Source organism: Enhydra lutris, unplaced genomic scaffold, assembly GCF_002288905.1.
Source record: "Enhydra lutris kenyoni isolate GAN:26980312 unplaced genomic scaffold, ASM228890v2 scaffoldscaffold12, whole genome shotgun sequence".
Taxonomy (NCBI): domain Eukaryota; kingdom Metazoa; phylum Chordata; class Mammalia; order Carnivora; family Mustelidae; genus Enhydra; species Enhydra lutris.
This window is the reverse complement of record NW_019154096.1, coordinates 44,764,280-44,780,843: the sequence shown is the minus strand read 5'-3', so window position 1 is coordinate 44,780,843 and position 16,564 is coordinate 44,764,280. Positions and strand designations below refer to the sequence as shown.

Here is a 16,564-nt window from a genome sequence, read left to right as displayed (position 1 = left end):
TCAAGTAGAAGTCAGACAAGAATGCTTTTAGAGCCACCATGTTCAGTACATATAGTATGTAAACATATGTGTGTGTGTATGTGATATATTCTATTTGTAAACGTTTGCCATGGGTTTTTATAATTTTTAAGACCAGGAGTCTTAAGACATTTATCAAATGTCTTATCCATTAAAATGATTCTGATTTTTCTAATTTGATTGATAAATAAATATGATAAAGTACAGTACATTAAAAAGAACTGAAATATCCTTACATTCCTAGAATAAATCTCACTTGTCAGGCATACTGTTTTAATGGTCTCACTTTACCAATATTTTACCTAAGCAACTGTATCCATAAGTAAGACTGATATACAGCTCTTTTAAAAAATTATCTTTTCTCTCTCAGAATGGTGCCTTTTTCTCACTGAAATGATTCTTTATATCAATATAACATGAATACAGATATTTGCAAAAAAGGCCACTTCCATTTATTTTAATGATTCTGCTACTTTAAAAAAAATCATTTCCAAAGTTGGTTGAGTACAATGGTTTGATATTTTTAATACTGCTATTACAAAAATCAGTATTAGGTTTTCAGGGACTTCCAACTCAAAGGAGGGAATTCTATTTCAAGAATATCATGAAGGTAAGCAGCAAAGGAAGAGCCACATGTAATTTTACATGCACTTTCTCTCTCCTTCCACAAAATTTATAGCAATTCCTTTCAGAAAGAACTCTGACTTGATGAATACAAAGAGAGAGGTTTACAACAAAAATAAATCACCTAAAGGCCAATCCCTTGGTATGCCTTAATAGGCCTCAAAATAACCCCTTTTTGAAGAGTAAGATTAAAAAATAATAAGCCATGTATATCCAGTAAAGCAGCAAAGCATGTATTTTTAAATGAAGAAGAAACATTTTAAAGAGTCTCCTGAAATACAGAAATATCTTATTCAATTATACCTGCTGTTTTATTACTTAACACAAAAAAAAAATAAACTCGTCTCTGATTTTTCTCTTAAAGTGTATCTAAATTCATTAAGTGGGCAGTCTTTTTTTTTTACTGTTTCACTAGGTTTTGTTACTTTAATGGCTTGAATACAGAATTGTTTTTATAGATTACTGATTTCTAGTTCCAAATGAAAACAGTAAATCATAAAGGTTTTAGTTCTATTGCGGCTGATGGACTATCAAAGGGAAGAAGGGAGTGTTGACAGAGACTGGGGATTCTTTTCAGCTCTCACACTTGGCTTTCTTGCAAGCTGGAAGAGAATCATCATCTGCTTCTGATGGTCGAGGTTTCTTCACTGTGGAAATAATTCCAAAAGCAGTTTTTCTAGTTTCTATAAAACAAACAGGGAAACCATAGGCCTTAAGTTAAGACCTGATTTAAAAAGATGTGGTTTAACAAGTATCACCATGTTACTTTGACTTAACAACATTAGTAAGTAATAAAGCCAGAATAACTGCTATGGATACTGATGTCATTCACTGTTAGTACTTTGTCTTCCCCAATGGATACAAATACCAGTATATTATTTACATCTAATTCATTCTAAAGGGATTACTCAAGAGTAAAACTGCAGGACAGGTTCTCTCTAATGGTCTGTCCATGGTACCTTAGGCAGACAGGGCCCAAGTCCCAGACTTTGGTGCAGCAGATGTTTTAAGTACGGTAGAAAGGCACACGAATCAAGACAGCCTGGTCAACAGTCAACTGTGTTCCTCCCATGGTGATGACATGTGCTTACTTCATTTTACAGCATGTACCGTATCTGGGTCCCTCACTAGGTCATCTATGTACCTCTGAAGAATCAGTCCGTATTGTATTAACACTCAGCAATGCCTGGTTATCTAACAGGTGTTCAATAAATACCTGTTGAGTGAATGAAAAAAATCAAACTCACACATTTACTGATCTCTCATGTACTGATGACAATGGATAAAGAATGGGAATTGTGAGATGTTAGGTCAGGCTGGCAGCAGAGTTCAACTTAAATCTATCCAATTTTAGCTAAAAAGGTACTACTGGCCCAGGCCCTGTGTCATCTATTAAGGGTACTGAGATGCCTACCACAAAGATAAAAGAATGTGAGGGGCAAATGTAATGGGAATGGAGGCACCCATAAGAAGAAACTCTGCCTGGATGAATCAGGAAGGTATCATAACAGAAGTAACACTAGGAATACAGAAAAAGAAAAAGATGGGATTCCTTTGCAAAGACATGCAGGAAAAGGTAAGAAGAACCTAGTATGTTTAGGGGACAATAAGCTGGTGTGAAGGAGGAATGTGAAAAATTTATGGGGAAATGGGGCTTGATGGGTAAGCTTAAGGCCATAACACCTTGAAAAGATCCAAATTTAGTCCTTATGAAATAAGGACTAGGGAGGAGAGAGAAGGAACGATCCACTGGCTACAAAGAAGACAGAATCAAAAGAACTTTGATGAACATAAATTCAGTTAAGATTTCTTGTTTCAAGTAATAAAAATAAAGTCAATTCTAGAGTTACATAGGCATGACCTTCTCACTTATCAGGATTAATTTACCAAGTCTACTGAATCTTTGCCAATTATTTAAAGCATTCTAATTTGTAAAAGGACAAACTTCTCTCAAGATCATTAAAATGCCAACTTCCTCTGTCCCTCTCTACAACCTCCTTAGAATTGCTATTCACTGGTTTCTGGAACCCTGAATGGCCCACCTAATCCTGATTCCCTATAGAGAGCCTTCCAGTGTTGAATGGCAGCTACTACGTGTCCTAAGTCTTCCGTTTCCAGATATCCATTCCAGCACTGCTTTCAACCATTTCATGTTAAGGTTTCCAGACCCTCTAAGAACCTAGCAACCGACTTCTGGTAGTGCTCCCGTGCACTGCTGTCTTTCTGAAAAGGAGCACTCGGGATAATACACATGCCAGCTGAGACTTCATCAACGCAGAGGGTAATAATAGTGAGACTCTGAATCCCCTTGCTTCAGATTCCTTTATTTCTTCTAGTGTAACCTGAGGCTGAATTCACAATCTTAGGAACCCACCACACTGCAGTCTAATATTGATCCCAATGTCAACTAAAAGCAGGGTAACTGTAATGTATCCTCCAGATGTGCTATTAATTCTGCAGGGACAGCAGCCATAAACCAGGACTCTCATACAGTGGGAGGGTAATGCTACCTAAAGTCCATAAGGCTTCCTTTAGTTTAGCTTCATAAAAGCCTAGCTTTATACATACCCTCTGCTGAACAGCTGAGGTTTTTTAAGTCAAGTGCAGAACTTCATATTTTTCCCATTATATTTTCTTATTAGCTTCCTTTTCATATTTTAGTCTATTTTGGAACACCAATTGTTATCCAAAATCTTGATGACTCCTTATGTTCATTTAAAACAGACAAAAATAATGACAGAACAACCAAAGCACAAACCCATATTTCTTAATTTCAAAACAATCTTGATAAAGTCCTAATGAATCTGGCCATTCCCAGAGCTTATGTGATAGGGTCTAGCCTACATAATACAATTATCTCAAACTAAAAATGTTGAAAACAGAAGCAAAATCATCTAATTTATGGTAAGTCAATACAGGAATCAGTTCTCCCAAGTGGGGATCAGATCATTAAAATCTAGACACAATACACAAGGCCTCAATAATTCACCTATTCATATGCCAAATAACCTAGTCTACATGTAGCCCTATTCTGAAGTTTAAATTTATCTAGGTGATATCAAGCGAACTGCTTCGTGACCACTACTACTAGTGCTAAAAATCACAGGGAGAACAAAGATAAAACAGATCGAAAGTATACATATTTTTCTTTTTTTTTTTTTTTTAAAGGGAAGGAAGAGAAACAGTATGTTTTGAAAAGTTTATTTACTTGAGAGCGCACGTGTGTGCAGGAGGGGCAGAGGGAGAGGGACAAACTGACTCTGTGCTGAGCACAACGCCTAACGTGGGGCTCGATCCCACAAACCTGGGATCAAGCCCTGAGCCAAAATCAAGAGTTGGGACATTTAACTGACTGAGCCACCCAGGCGCCTCTAAATTTTTTTCTTTTTAAAAAACCTCATCTTCGGGGCACCTGGGTGGCTCAGCGGGTTAAGCCTCTGCCTTTGGCTTGGGTCATGATCTCAGGGTCCTGGGATCCAGCCCTGCATCAGGCTCTCTGCTCAGCGGGGAGCCTGCTTCCCCCCTCTCTCTGCCTGCCTCTCTGCCTACCTGTGATCTCTGTCTGTCAAATAAAAAAAAAAAATCTTTATAAAGAAACAAAAAAACCAAAAAACACCCTCATCTTCATTCTCTAAAGTCCTGGCATAGCAAATACTTCTGGTTTAATTTTTATCATCTGATGAATATGAAGTTCAGTGGCTGCAAGTAGTGGAATTAAGGTGAGGAGGTAGGTTTATGTAAATGAAATGTGAGTAAAAGATATACAGTCTGCACACAGTTAAGCATGAAAAAAAATGAGAAAAAGGATCATGAGTTGTATTAAATATGAAAAGACACTATTTGAGTTTTTTAGTTGGGTTTTTAAAATGTATTTGCTGTTTCTGTGTTCCTAATAAATGGTTTAACATCAGTTTTTTCACATTTCAGTTCTTGCAAACAATGACTTCAAAAGGGGAAGCAAGCCTCTCTGGAGAGGAGGGAGGAGGAAGGTAGACAGGCCCAAACATGAGGAGCTTGGAAGACACATTCAGTACTCAGTTTTGTAACACAGACCACGTTTGGTCCACAGAGTACACAGAGTCAAGTCTGAAGCAAAGGGTGAGAAGCATTGGTGGGTAAAGTTAAAACAGGCTGAGCAAAGATGAGCCTAAAGGAGGTTTGCAGAGCAGGATAGTAAAAGTAAATAGGCTCCATCGTCTGATTAAAAAAGACTGGCTTGGGGTGCCTGGGTGGCTCAGTGGGTTAGGCCTCTGCCTTCAGCTCAGGTCATGATCTCAGGGTCCTGGGATCGAGCCCCACATCAGGCTCTCTGCTTAGCAGGGAGCCTGCTACCCCCCCCCCCTCCCCGCCCCAGCGTGCCTCTCTGCCTACTTGTGATCTCTGTCAAATAAATAAAAATCTTTAAAAAAAAAAACAATAAAAAAAATTAAAAAAGACTGGCTCCTAACATGAGCATTTGGTGTTCTTACTGGAAGAACTTGCTCACCTCCGTGCAGAAGCACCGCTCGGCAGTTGGTGGACACGGCGGCCTTGGCGTCACTTTCAGACAGCCCAAACAGTAGTCCTCTGGTGGGGCCATTAAAGCTTTCAACCCGGCGTGAGCCAAGGACAGGGGACTAACAGAAACCCAACTGCCAACCCCCGCTCCCCTGGCCACACCAAGAGGGACTTCCACTCTCCAGCAGTTCTAGCCTGAATGCAACGGGCATCTGTGAAGAGACTCAATCTAAGCTTTTATGATAGAGAGTCCCTTCTTCCCTTTTTTCTATTTCACCCTTAACTCAGGAAACAAAAGGATGAAGCTCTCTACAACCTATGTAATTTATTTTTGAAATTTTACATTGGTAAACTCACAATAGAAGGTTAAAAAAAAATCTTAAACTATAATATCACATCAATTTCCAAATTTCCTACATTTCAACAGCTTCCAACTCAGAAAAGGATACAAGTTTGCCACATCGTATGGGCCTCTTATTTCTAAAGGCTAAAATAAAGTGAACAAAAAAAAAGACAGGAGAGAAGTTATTCATAGTATTTCAATGACTTCATTTGTAGTAAATTAGTAAGATGCTTAAATATCCAAAAACTAAAGGAGTTAACCACATCAATTTAAGTCCTTACAATTTTGATGGTTTTCTTAAGTTTCCAAAAGTTTCTAAAAGAACCCTGAAAGCATTCTGTAACAGTATAAAGAAAAAAACTTCACATAAACAAAACCTGCATCCCAGAAGAAGTGGGGATACATTTTACTCTTCGGCAACTGCAATGGGCACAGGCAATTCAAAATGCAAATATGCAATAAGCATTCATTATATTACTATTAATTTATCCTCTAGAAACACGTTTCAAAGTTTTATAACTTGAAAAGTGAAAACAAAGTACTCACACCAGACTTACCCTTTCTGCAGCACTAGACACAATCACATTCTGCCAAAGAGAAAGTGTTCAGTATTAATTTCAGATAAATGAAAAAAAAAATGGAAAAGTCTTCTAATACAAATAACCAGTTATCACTTGCTAACATTTAAGTTTCTACAAATACCATTCTTCTAAAGATAAGTTAAAGAATCAAAGTCAAAGAAAGACCTTAGGATCAAGAGAAGCCTACAAGACAAGAAATAGAGTAAGCCTTCCCACTGGATCTTACAAAAGGTGAATTCATTTAAAAAACTACTTGAAAAAGTCATATAATCTTAATTCAACTAACTGATGACAAACAATTGTTATCCAGACCATTCTTTTCACAGTAGGTGAACTTCAAATTCCTTATTAGTAGATAAAGGGTTTCAACATATCTTCCTCCCCCACCCTGCCATTCTTCTTCCTTTGATCTTTCTCCTTCCCTTAAAACTTGCAGGGTTCACTGACATGGGAGAATTTGTTTCCCGGCTTCAAGAACTTTCTGCTTTAGGGAAAAGGAATCGGTTAAACAATTCCAGTATATTAATAATAAGAATAAACTGCTGGATTTGAAAAACACCTTGAAATTTGGGAACCATACCTTTCCTTTGCAGACCTGCATCAAATTGAGGGCATTGGAAATTGTGTACCTTCTCATTGTGGAATCTTTGATAGCAGGGCTGTAGATGAGTTCAAAGCCCACGCCTCGGTCAATTGCCTTCACAGGAGATAAAGAAAATAAACTGTCAAGGAGAAACACACACTGTCCTACTTTCTTTTCACTAAGAATCTTCCTCACCTCCCTCCTCAACCCTACCTTAGACCTCCCACATGTCAAGGTACAGCCTGAAACAAAGGCAGATTCATGCCTGAATGGCACCATCCGCAGGAGAAGGCCAACGTTTGGCTCTATCTGATCAATAGTGGATCTTAGCTGTGGGGAAGCTGACTTTATATAAATAGGAATCGTGAGGCAGCTACAGAGAGCAAAGTCCCAGGGGGGTGGCAAATGGGCTATTCCTCCACAAACTATTAAAAGGAAGATGGAGATGTGCTCCCTACACTTCCAGTAAACTGTTTGCAAACTCAGAAAACAACAACAAAAATTAATTGGACCCAACAATGTAAGAGACAAAGAAATGAAGAGCTGAAAAATGCTTGAAGAACAGGGGTGGGAAGGCCCCTCAGGTGAGTCAATTATTACATATGTTGAATGAAGGAAGTATCATGTCAAGTGCATGCTAAGAGTCTTATGTGTGTATTTAACCCTAATGACACCTTTATGAGGCACTGTGACAGAGACTGCTAACTGACTCCAATATCTGTTCTCCCCTTGTCCTTTACTAGAGTCCTGAGTTCTGGCTGGGCTTACGCATGGAAGAAGCCTGGGCTCTTAACTATTTCGCCCAGCTCACCTCACCAGACAAGCTTAGTCTTTTACATAAGAAAAACTTCTTTCCTACTTAAGGCATTCTTAATAGCTGGGCATCCAGAAGTAAGAAAACAGCCTGGAAGGGGTGGAAACAGAACTGAAATCCACCACTACACTGTCCATCTTTTCTGATGACCAGCTCTGTATCTTCATCCATTCACAACAGGTATGTGTTCAGCCAACTACGTGTGGGAATGGTGAGCAAACGCTGACATGGTTCCTCCCTTTTCAGAGCTTTTACTCTAAGGGGACTACCAAATAATTACCAAAAAACCTAACACTTCAACTGTGGAAAGTGCTATCAAGAAGTTTAGGAGTAGATGGCGAAGGAACTGAGTAAACAGGCATTTTCAGAGGGAGGAGTACACGGAAAGGCTCTGGGGTTGGAGGGAATGTGGGAGCACAGAGAGGAGGTCATGGCTGGGGACAAGAGTGAGGGGGCCCCCTGTGGTGGGAATGGAGGCTAAGGAGGGTGGGAAGGGCCAACTGTGCCGGTCTTTAGGACTGCAGGCACACTCATCTTAGCAGTGGGAAGCACCTGAAGGATGCTAGCTGGTTGCAGTGCTCTTCTGAACGAACAACAGAAGGATGGCAGGCACAAACTGGGCAGCCCCTGGCAAGTGAGTTTCTATTACCCAGAGGATGAGCTGGGAGTGGTCAGCTATGGCCATGGGAGGTCTCTTCTTAATGTTCACAAGGAATGGAAAAACGGGTCTTCAGAACTGGCAGCCCACCTTAAACTAATTCAGGTGCACATGGAAGGCCCCTACTTTCCCTCCCTGAACTGAGACTTCCTTTTTCCTATCCCCTAATCCTCCCTTCATTAACTTGTCCTCTTGCCTTAAGGTTCTGAGATTTTAATTGTAGAATTCCTTACATATCTGATATTTGTTAAAATTTACATGGGATTTTCCATATTGCAACCTTCCCTGACAACTTCTTCCCACCTCTAAACCTTGGGCTTGTGTTGATTATTTCTGGGAATGGTGTCTGTGATGATACTCTTTGTGCCAAAGTTAAATGTGCACCTCGGTCTCCCTGCCTGTCTTGTACACAGCTGGAGAGCAGCATCATGATTATTTCTTTGTAAGACATAACTGCCTTTTATGCAAAAAGTGTTAAATGTATTTATATTCTCAGTAGATAAATAGTAGCTTATAGGAAAGAGGTTATGTAATAATGTTGCTCACCACAGATTATTCATGTAAAAGGAACCAGGATAAAACTGGCGAATTATTCAACAGGTAAACCACAACACTTCCTTTAGCCAGATTCTCAACTATTTCCCTGGCTACTTCTCTTACCAAAATTACTAATTAGTCAAAGAAGCTGACATTTTTTCTTCATCCTGCTATTTGCTGAACTAAAACACAAGGCACTAGGATGGAGAAGGGGAGAAGATGTGGATGATACACAGACCTGGGGGACCAGGTCACATAAAGTATCCCTAACTGTATCTAAAATTTTAGCCCCTTCTGGGGATGAGATCAAAATAAAAACTCTCTTTCACAGGGGGAGAGAGCGAAGACAATAATCAGCTTAATTAGTCTTTAAGAAAAAAGTTCTGATTTTGCTCTTAGTACATTAATCAAGTTCACTTTTAAACAGCTAAGAAAAGTCTGAGACAGAGAAATTATACATAATGTGCTATTGAAGGCTGTGAATATTTCTTACTATTTTTCAAATTTTTCAATGGATAAAATATAGACTCATTACCTGGGCCTGTTTCTAAGACCATTCTAATGTAAATTGCCTTAAGCTTGTCAAATGATTGTTCTTAACAGCCTCTTCATAAAGCAGGACAGTGCCTGCCTGATTGGCTTTTGTTCGCATCTCTGACCAAGGTTCTGGAATAGGCAGATGATCAGATTTCTTTACTAATGAGAAGTAACAGTCATAATGACGCTACAAAGGGCAGGTGTGTGATACGTGAATCAAGAAAAAAAACTGGTGGTAAAATTCCAAAAACTAAGCAAAGCTGAAGATGACAGGAAGAAAACAGAGAGTTGATTACTAGGCCAATATACAGATTCTCTGGTAATTTCATAAAAATTCTTTACTGAGTTCAAAAGAATTCAACACCCTTTGGTGTAACATTATTTAAGGTAATTTGTTCATCTAATTCACTAATGAAAGTAACATAAAAAAGCAATAAAAAGTTTTACTTGTATGTCTGCTCCCATCTGCCCCATTCTCACCTCTTGTAATTACTTCTATTAATTTCTGTGTCTTCTTCCAGAGTGTCTTCATACAAACATAAGTAAATATGAATACATATTATTTTTCCTCTTTCTTACCCAAAAGGTAGCACACCATATTCTTGTTCTGACTCGAGGGCTTTTCTATGTCAGCTCCTAACTCCTGAATTCTGTTTTATAGCGGCACAGTGTTTCACTGGAGAGATACAGCGGCGTGTAATTAACCATGCCTCCATCAAGAAACTTTGGGCTGTTTCAATCTATCTGTAGAATAAACACTCAAGCTGGGTATTACAGGTTGAACTGTGTCCCCCCTCCCCACCCACCTGAAAGGTATGCTAAAGTCCTAACCCTCAGTGCATCAGAATGTGACCTTACTTGGAAACAAGGTTGTTGTAGATGTAATTAGTTAAGATAAGGTCACTGGTCTAAGATACACCCCTGATCCCAAGACTGGGGTCCTTACAACATGACAACCACATAAAGACACAGACACACAGGCAGACCATACTGCGAGACGAAGCCAGAGACTGTGGAGTCACACAGTTGCACACCAAGGACCCCCAAAGATTATTTACTGGCAAATCAGAAGCCAAGAAGGGGCGGAGAAGGATTATCCTACAGCTCCTACAGGGAGCATGATCCTGATGATATCCTGATTTCAGACTTCTAGCCTCCAGGAGCATGAGACAATAAATCGCCGTTGTTTTGAGCCACCCAGTTTGTGGTGCTTTGTTTTGGCAGCCCTAGGAAACTAATACACAAGGTCAGAAAGGGAAAGCAGTTGTAATTTGGATGGTTGTTGCCAAATCACCCACTTCCCCATATGGATCGTTCCAATTTACACTGTTCCAGCAACGTATGAGAATGCCTGCTTTCCCGCAACCTTACGGCAGAGTGTATATCAAACTCCCAGGTTTGTGCCAATCAGTTAGGTGTTTTTCATGTGAATTTTTCCTATAATGAGGAATTAAATATCTTTCATTTTTGAGGGCCATTTGTATTTCCTTTCCAGTGAAATGTCTTTTCACATTCTTAATCCATTTTGGGGGGGCTGTTCATCTGTGTTTTTTAGCTTCTCATTAGCCTTTTAGCTTTGAAATATGTGAAAATATTTTCACCAGTCTTTTAATCTTCTTTCTGGTTTTTTTGCCACACAAAAATTGTTGATACTGGCAAGTTTGCTAGCACTGGTCTAAGCACTGGATCGATAAAGCACTCAACAAATTTAGGTTCACAATATGTGTGATGAAAAATAAAGTTTATAGAGCTCTCACACCCAACTCAAGTATATATGGCATCATTCCTGGAACAACTTCACTGCTTCAGACACTATTTGCTGGACACTTCTCAGTGGGGACTAATTGGACCATGAAGACAGAAATAGATTACAGTTAAAGGGAGTGCTGAGAGGAAAACATCAGGGAATATAACACATATAAGCACTGAAATAACTCCATAAACTTGAAGTCATTGTTGAATGGCAAGAACACTGGGAAAAAAAAAAATCAAAGGGAAAAAAATCAAAGGAAGGTAAAGATATGTGTGGCTTAAAAAAATTGTTCTCGAAACCTGAATTCCTAAAGATCATGTTCTAAAATATAAGATTATTCTATGCTTAAGAGTTGTGCTGTAAAGTAATTTAAATAGCATTTCCCAGTGGGAAATGACAGCAGATTTAAAGTCAGAGCTCGAGTACAATTCCGAAGTCAACTTGTGAGAGAAGTGTGAGCCACAAACTACCTGAGTCTGATCTTATCTGCATAATGGAGATACTTCACATCCACACGCCCTATGGCTGCTAGGCTGGAGCAGCTGAGAAAGTGCCTAAACCATAAGTAATGAGAAGTCACCTGACTGTCTAAGAAGACGAGCTGAATTCAACTTTTTGAAATCCAACTATCACATGATGAAGTTGTGATTTCCGTACAGGTTACTTAGACTCCAGAAGAGGTTTGTAGGAGATTTTAGAGGGAATTACATAACTGATATTACGGTGCCCCAAGCATGTGGTGAAGATAACTAAGGGGGATACAAGCTCTAAGTTGTACAAAGGAATGCTCTGGTGTGCTGCTCGAGCTCCTGGGCCACTTTCATGACCCCAGCTGTCGTCGTCTTCTAACTTTACTGAGGAATAACTGACAAATACAACTATACATATTTAAAATATATAATACAATGATTTGATACACATATACACCGTGGAATGATTACTAAGATCCACACAATTGGCACATATATCACCTGACATAGTTAATGTAATCTGTTTTTTTTTTTTTTTTTTGTGAGAATGCTTCAGGTCTATTCTCAACAACTTTCAAGTACACAACACTGTACTATGAACTACAGTCACGCGAGTACATTAGAGCCTCAGAAGTTATTCTTCTTGTAACTGGAAATCTGTACCCTCCAACCTATCATCCCAACCTTTTGAGCTGATAACTGTCACATGGCTTAAGGCCTCTGGGAAGAAGACTAATGAATTAAGTATCTTAATGTTCCTGCTCTTCACCACCACAAAATAAAGGGATACATATCCTTCCTAAATTAAGATCTGTGCCCAATACGGTGATCCTTATAAAGTCAACCTAACAACTTTTCATGGCCAAAGACAAGTTTACTAACAAGTCCAAAGGAGCGTGCAAGGACCGGGACCTAAGATTAATTATTACTCTCATTTACCACATTTTCTATCCTTTCATGGTGAACATATTTCCATATTTTAATGTAAAATCTTAACAGCTCCATATCTAGAATAGATATTATTAGATACAAATAATAAATACATATCATACAACTCTTACTTACCCTGAACAATAAGCTAGCTACCTCTTATTATATGTTTCCAGCTTACTCTTTCAAATAAAAAATGGGTGGTGAATAAATATGGACTTTTGTGCTTCCTGACCAATTCACACCACAGCCTACTTCTACACTAGATGAAGACTAAAAATAATCCTGCACAGCCTTTCCTTCCACTCCATCATCTAGTTTTTATTAAACAACATATGTAAAATGTTCACACCAGATTTTTAAAAAAGCAGACACTGTGTTAAATACTGCATATCCCTCTCGCTTGTCAAATTTTTATTTTTCAGAATTCTTAAATTGAAATAGATGGGAATTAAGCCAAAAATATCCATCAAACAGCAGTTTTCCTGTACCTACAGATGGAACTGGAGGGTGGGCGGTCCTACTGCCACTGTCCCCACTGCCATCCTCCTCATGCTGCCCCAGTGCCCCACTTCCCTCCATGCCCACACTTCTGCCAGACCCTGACAGCCAGATAAAGACCGATGACAAGGAGGATTTGGCCATGTTCCCCAAGCTGCACCTTGATATGCTAAATTTGACATATATTCATTCGACTGACAAATTCTAAGGAGCATCCATTGCAGGCAAGATTTTGCGGATAATTAAAAAGACCCAGCCCACAGCTGGTGCACTCTATAAGCTTACAATCTGGGTTGAACAGTAGGGCACATTCATAAGGAACTAACTGAAAGCCCTTGCCAAAACAGCCATTGAGAAGCCTACCATTGTTGAAGGACATGAGAAGTTATGTGCTGTGCACTGCTGTCCATCTGTTCCATGGAATTGGCCTTAGCAATCCATGCTACTATCTCCTCCCAGTCAAGGGCACAGTACCATAGGTGGGTTTACTCAGGCAAAGAAGTCTAGAAAATGGCCTTCCTTATTTATTAAGACAAAGAGAGAGGTAAAAAAAAAAAAAAAATGTAAGCTGAATAGCAATTTACAGAGTGGCTGTACCACCTAACTGCAGAAATTGGACTGGTAGTTGGAGGCTGGTAAAAAGTCTTGGCAAACTTCTAGAGACAGAGCTTGCTATCTCTGAAGAGGAACAATATATGAGGCTTATGAGACTGCCATCACCTCGGGTACTGTATTTGTTTGTGCCTTTTATCGCGGGTAGCTGGAGCATTTCAGAGTTCTCTTTTGACAGGGTACCAACCAGAACTTTCCCCATCCTATGACTGATGGGCTAAACGGCTTCTCCTTGCTAGCCTGCATTTACCACACTGCACAGGTGACCTGCTAAAAACAACACAGATCTTCAACCCGAAAATGTGATGATTCAGGATTGTTTTTAGGGTTTATTTTTTTAAGTACCAGCAAGAAGATAGGAAACATGATTTGAGCTTAGTAAATACTGTTTTATGTTCAGTAGCACTCTCTGTATTTATCAGAAAAGAGCTGGTTTATAGTTTTCCCCTTACATATATGACTTTAAAATTTTGAGTCCTTTTCAAGTTCTTTAGTAGCATATTTTTAGGGCTGGAACATAGGCCAACTTAAATTTTTCCACATCGATTCAATTTTTGCACACCACATAGATCAATGTTCTCTTTTCACTGTCTCCCCCTACTCTTGGCCTCGAGCCAATTCCTTAGCAGCGGCAACAGCGAAAGAAAGCTCGAGGAAGTTGTGATTCCACAGAGACAGAAGAAGAGGAGAGTTATCGATCTTGAAAAAGTGCCTAAGTTTTTAATTTTCCAATTCTGACAGGACAGGGTATGGAATCTGGACTGCCTGTGAGACCCTCGGTCTCCTTCGAGAGGAATTCTTGAGAAGGGGAGCCGGGTTTGGAAGCTGCTCTTCTGAAACAGCATCCTAACCCTTCCCCAGGACCCGGCTGCCTGCGCAAACAGCTGACTGCCGTGCTGACCCGGCAGCCATGGAGGTGAAGCTCTACCACCTTTCTGATGAAGACTGGCAAGAAGGTGTGACAGATGGAAGATAAAGGGTTGAGAGAAACAAGAGAAACTACATAGAAAGGTAAGGAGAATTCCATTGCAGAAACAGGAACAAAACTTTCCTGAACACATGGCCACCTTCTAAGGTTATTATAAAAGTGATCCTGGGCTTTTGCGTCAACCAGCAAGGTTCAGGGTAGATCTTCATCCTGCTTGGACCTCGTCCGCTGGGCGTTCCGCACCCGGCTCCCTCCTCTACACACCCGCCCGAGCTCGCTGGTGCCTCAGGAACCCTCTCTGTTTTTTTTCCCTACCTCTTCTTTCTAGATTGCCCTATCCCCTTACTGTTCAATGCTCAGGCTCTAAGTGTCTGTGATTATGGCTATCCTTTTAAGAAATATCCTTCATTAACTCTGGCTTCTAAGGTCTTTTAAACGCATCTTAATAATTTACTGGATAATTTTTGTTTCAAGTTCCCTTTCTACCTCTAGTCAGCTTTCAAAAATGAAAATCCTCTTTCCTAAACTGCCTATTTATCACCCAGCCTTCAGTTTTTCCTTCTAAAGAATACTAGGTCCTTTTGCCCCTTTTCCAGTTCGTTAACGTGGGTTTGTACAGATTCACATATAAAAGAGAAAGTACAACACTCACCACATTAATAGGTGGTCTTTTGAAGTAAAATGGTAGTTTCTCTGTTACGGTTATGCAGACTAAATCCACATCTAAATGTGTACAAGCGACCTGTCAAGAAAAAAACAAAAACAGGAACAATAGGTAAAGACGAAAGAAAGAAATGGCACACATTAAGAATGGGAGACATAGTCAAATCTGATTTAAGGAAATATAAATTATATATGGTTCAGTCCACAGGCATCATAATGGTATTGAAATGTATCTGTCAATGATTAGCCACTCCTTCACATTCGGTTTGAGTGGTTTAACTGTAACCAAGCTGGAGCACAGTGGTATGTCCACGGATCATCTCACCAGACAGAGCCTGGAGACCCTCTAACTCACGGTTGCTACAGAAGGGTGGGATGCTAAGAGAGGCTCAGTTTCCGGAAGGCTACATCAGATTGTTCCAGAAAGTGGTAACTAACTGTTCCGAAATCCAGGAAGAAAAACAAACCAAAGGAATATGTGCATGGTCCATTTATTCCACAGATTATTTATTTTTCTGCCAGGAACTGTCCTAGGACTGTGGCTTCTATCAGACTACTGAGGGGCTAGGATACTAGTATGGCCCTGCTGATGGCATTTTGTTCCAACTAGAAGAGAAATAGTCTACGTAATGGGTGTAATGCATAAGTTGTGTCCATAGAGGGGAAAGAGATGATAAGAAGCAGCAGCGGGGGGAGGAGGAGGAGATGGAGAAGGAAGGTGGTGGTGGTCAAAGCACAGTTGTTACAAATCAAATGATGCTGAATGTATTTTTCAACTTCTAAGTTCCCTTTCCTTTGTTCTAATTTTTGTTCTTGCTTATTGATCAGTACTTTGCATTTACCTCCAAAAGAGGTATGAAATGGCTTTCAAAAAAAATGAAACAAAAACATACAAAAGAAAATAGATAAGGAAAACAGAATGAAAAGAAAATCAGAGGAGCAAAATAAAGCTGGGAAAAGATTACGAGCATAAGAGTATATGCCAAAACCACTGCTAGAAGATGCGTATCTGGCTCTGATTTGGCCTTTACTCGATTTACAGTGACAGAAAGAACTGTCTGTTTTGTAGTGTATTGAGAACAAGCCTTACTGACAATGCTGGTGTAGACAGGCTTGATGAACAAAGTCAAAATGCGAGGTTGGCTATGCTGGCAAACTAACACCAGGGCTCTGGCCAGAGGGGAAGGGCAGAGTAAGGAAGAGGGGTAAAGAGCAGGTAATAATATCCCCCATATGATCAGCTTGGACTTTTAGCAGTGACAGGAATGTCACATCTTGCCTTTCTTCTTCTTCAGAATTCCCACTTTGGTCATTCCTACCCCCCACTCCAGGGCTTTAGGAAGAAGCAAGCAGTGATAGAGACTGCCTGGCTTTAGACGCTCATAGTAACTTAGTAAGCCTGGGAAGTAACACTGTTTTGGCAGAAACACTTGGCTCATAAACAATCTGCCCCATCCCAACTGCTACAGCTGTCCACCTCATAAAAGACTCACTGAGAATTTGATAAGAATGGAT

At 39.8% G+C, this 16,564-nt stretch overlaps 1 protein-coding gene across 1 annotated transcript in view; it reads right to left on the bottom strand.

Annotated features, from left to right (window-relative positions):
* Positions 1-461: 461 nt before the first annotated feature.
* LOC111145229 (ribonuclease P/MRP subunit p30) overlaps positions 462-16,564 on the bottom strand; it is a 28,023-nt gene continuing 11,920 nt past the window's right edge. The window contains exons 6-11 of the mRNA XM_022499991.1: positions 15,039-15,128; positions 6,644-6,760; positions 6,040-6,069; positions 5,589-5,626; positions 5,129-5,208; positions 462-1,325 (exon numbers count right to left, since the gene is read on the bottom strand). Of these exons, the coding sequence (XP_022355699.1) occupies positions 1,216-1,325; positions 5,129-5,208; positions 5,589-5,626; positions 6,040-6,069; positions 6,644-6,760; positions 15,039-15,128 (465 nt within the window). The 3' untranslated portion in view covers positions 462-1,215. The remainder of the gene's footprint in view (positions 1,326-5,128; positions 5,209-5,588; positions 5,627-6,039; positions 6,070-6,643; positions 6,761-15,038; positions 15,129-16,564) is intronic.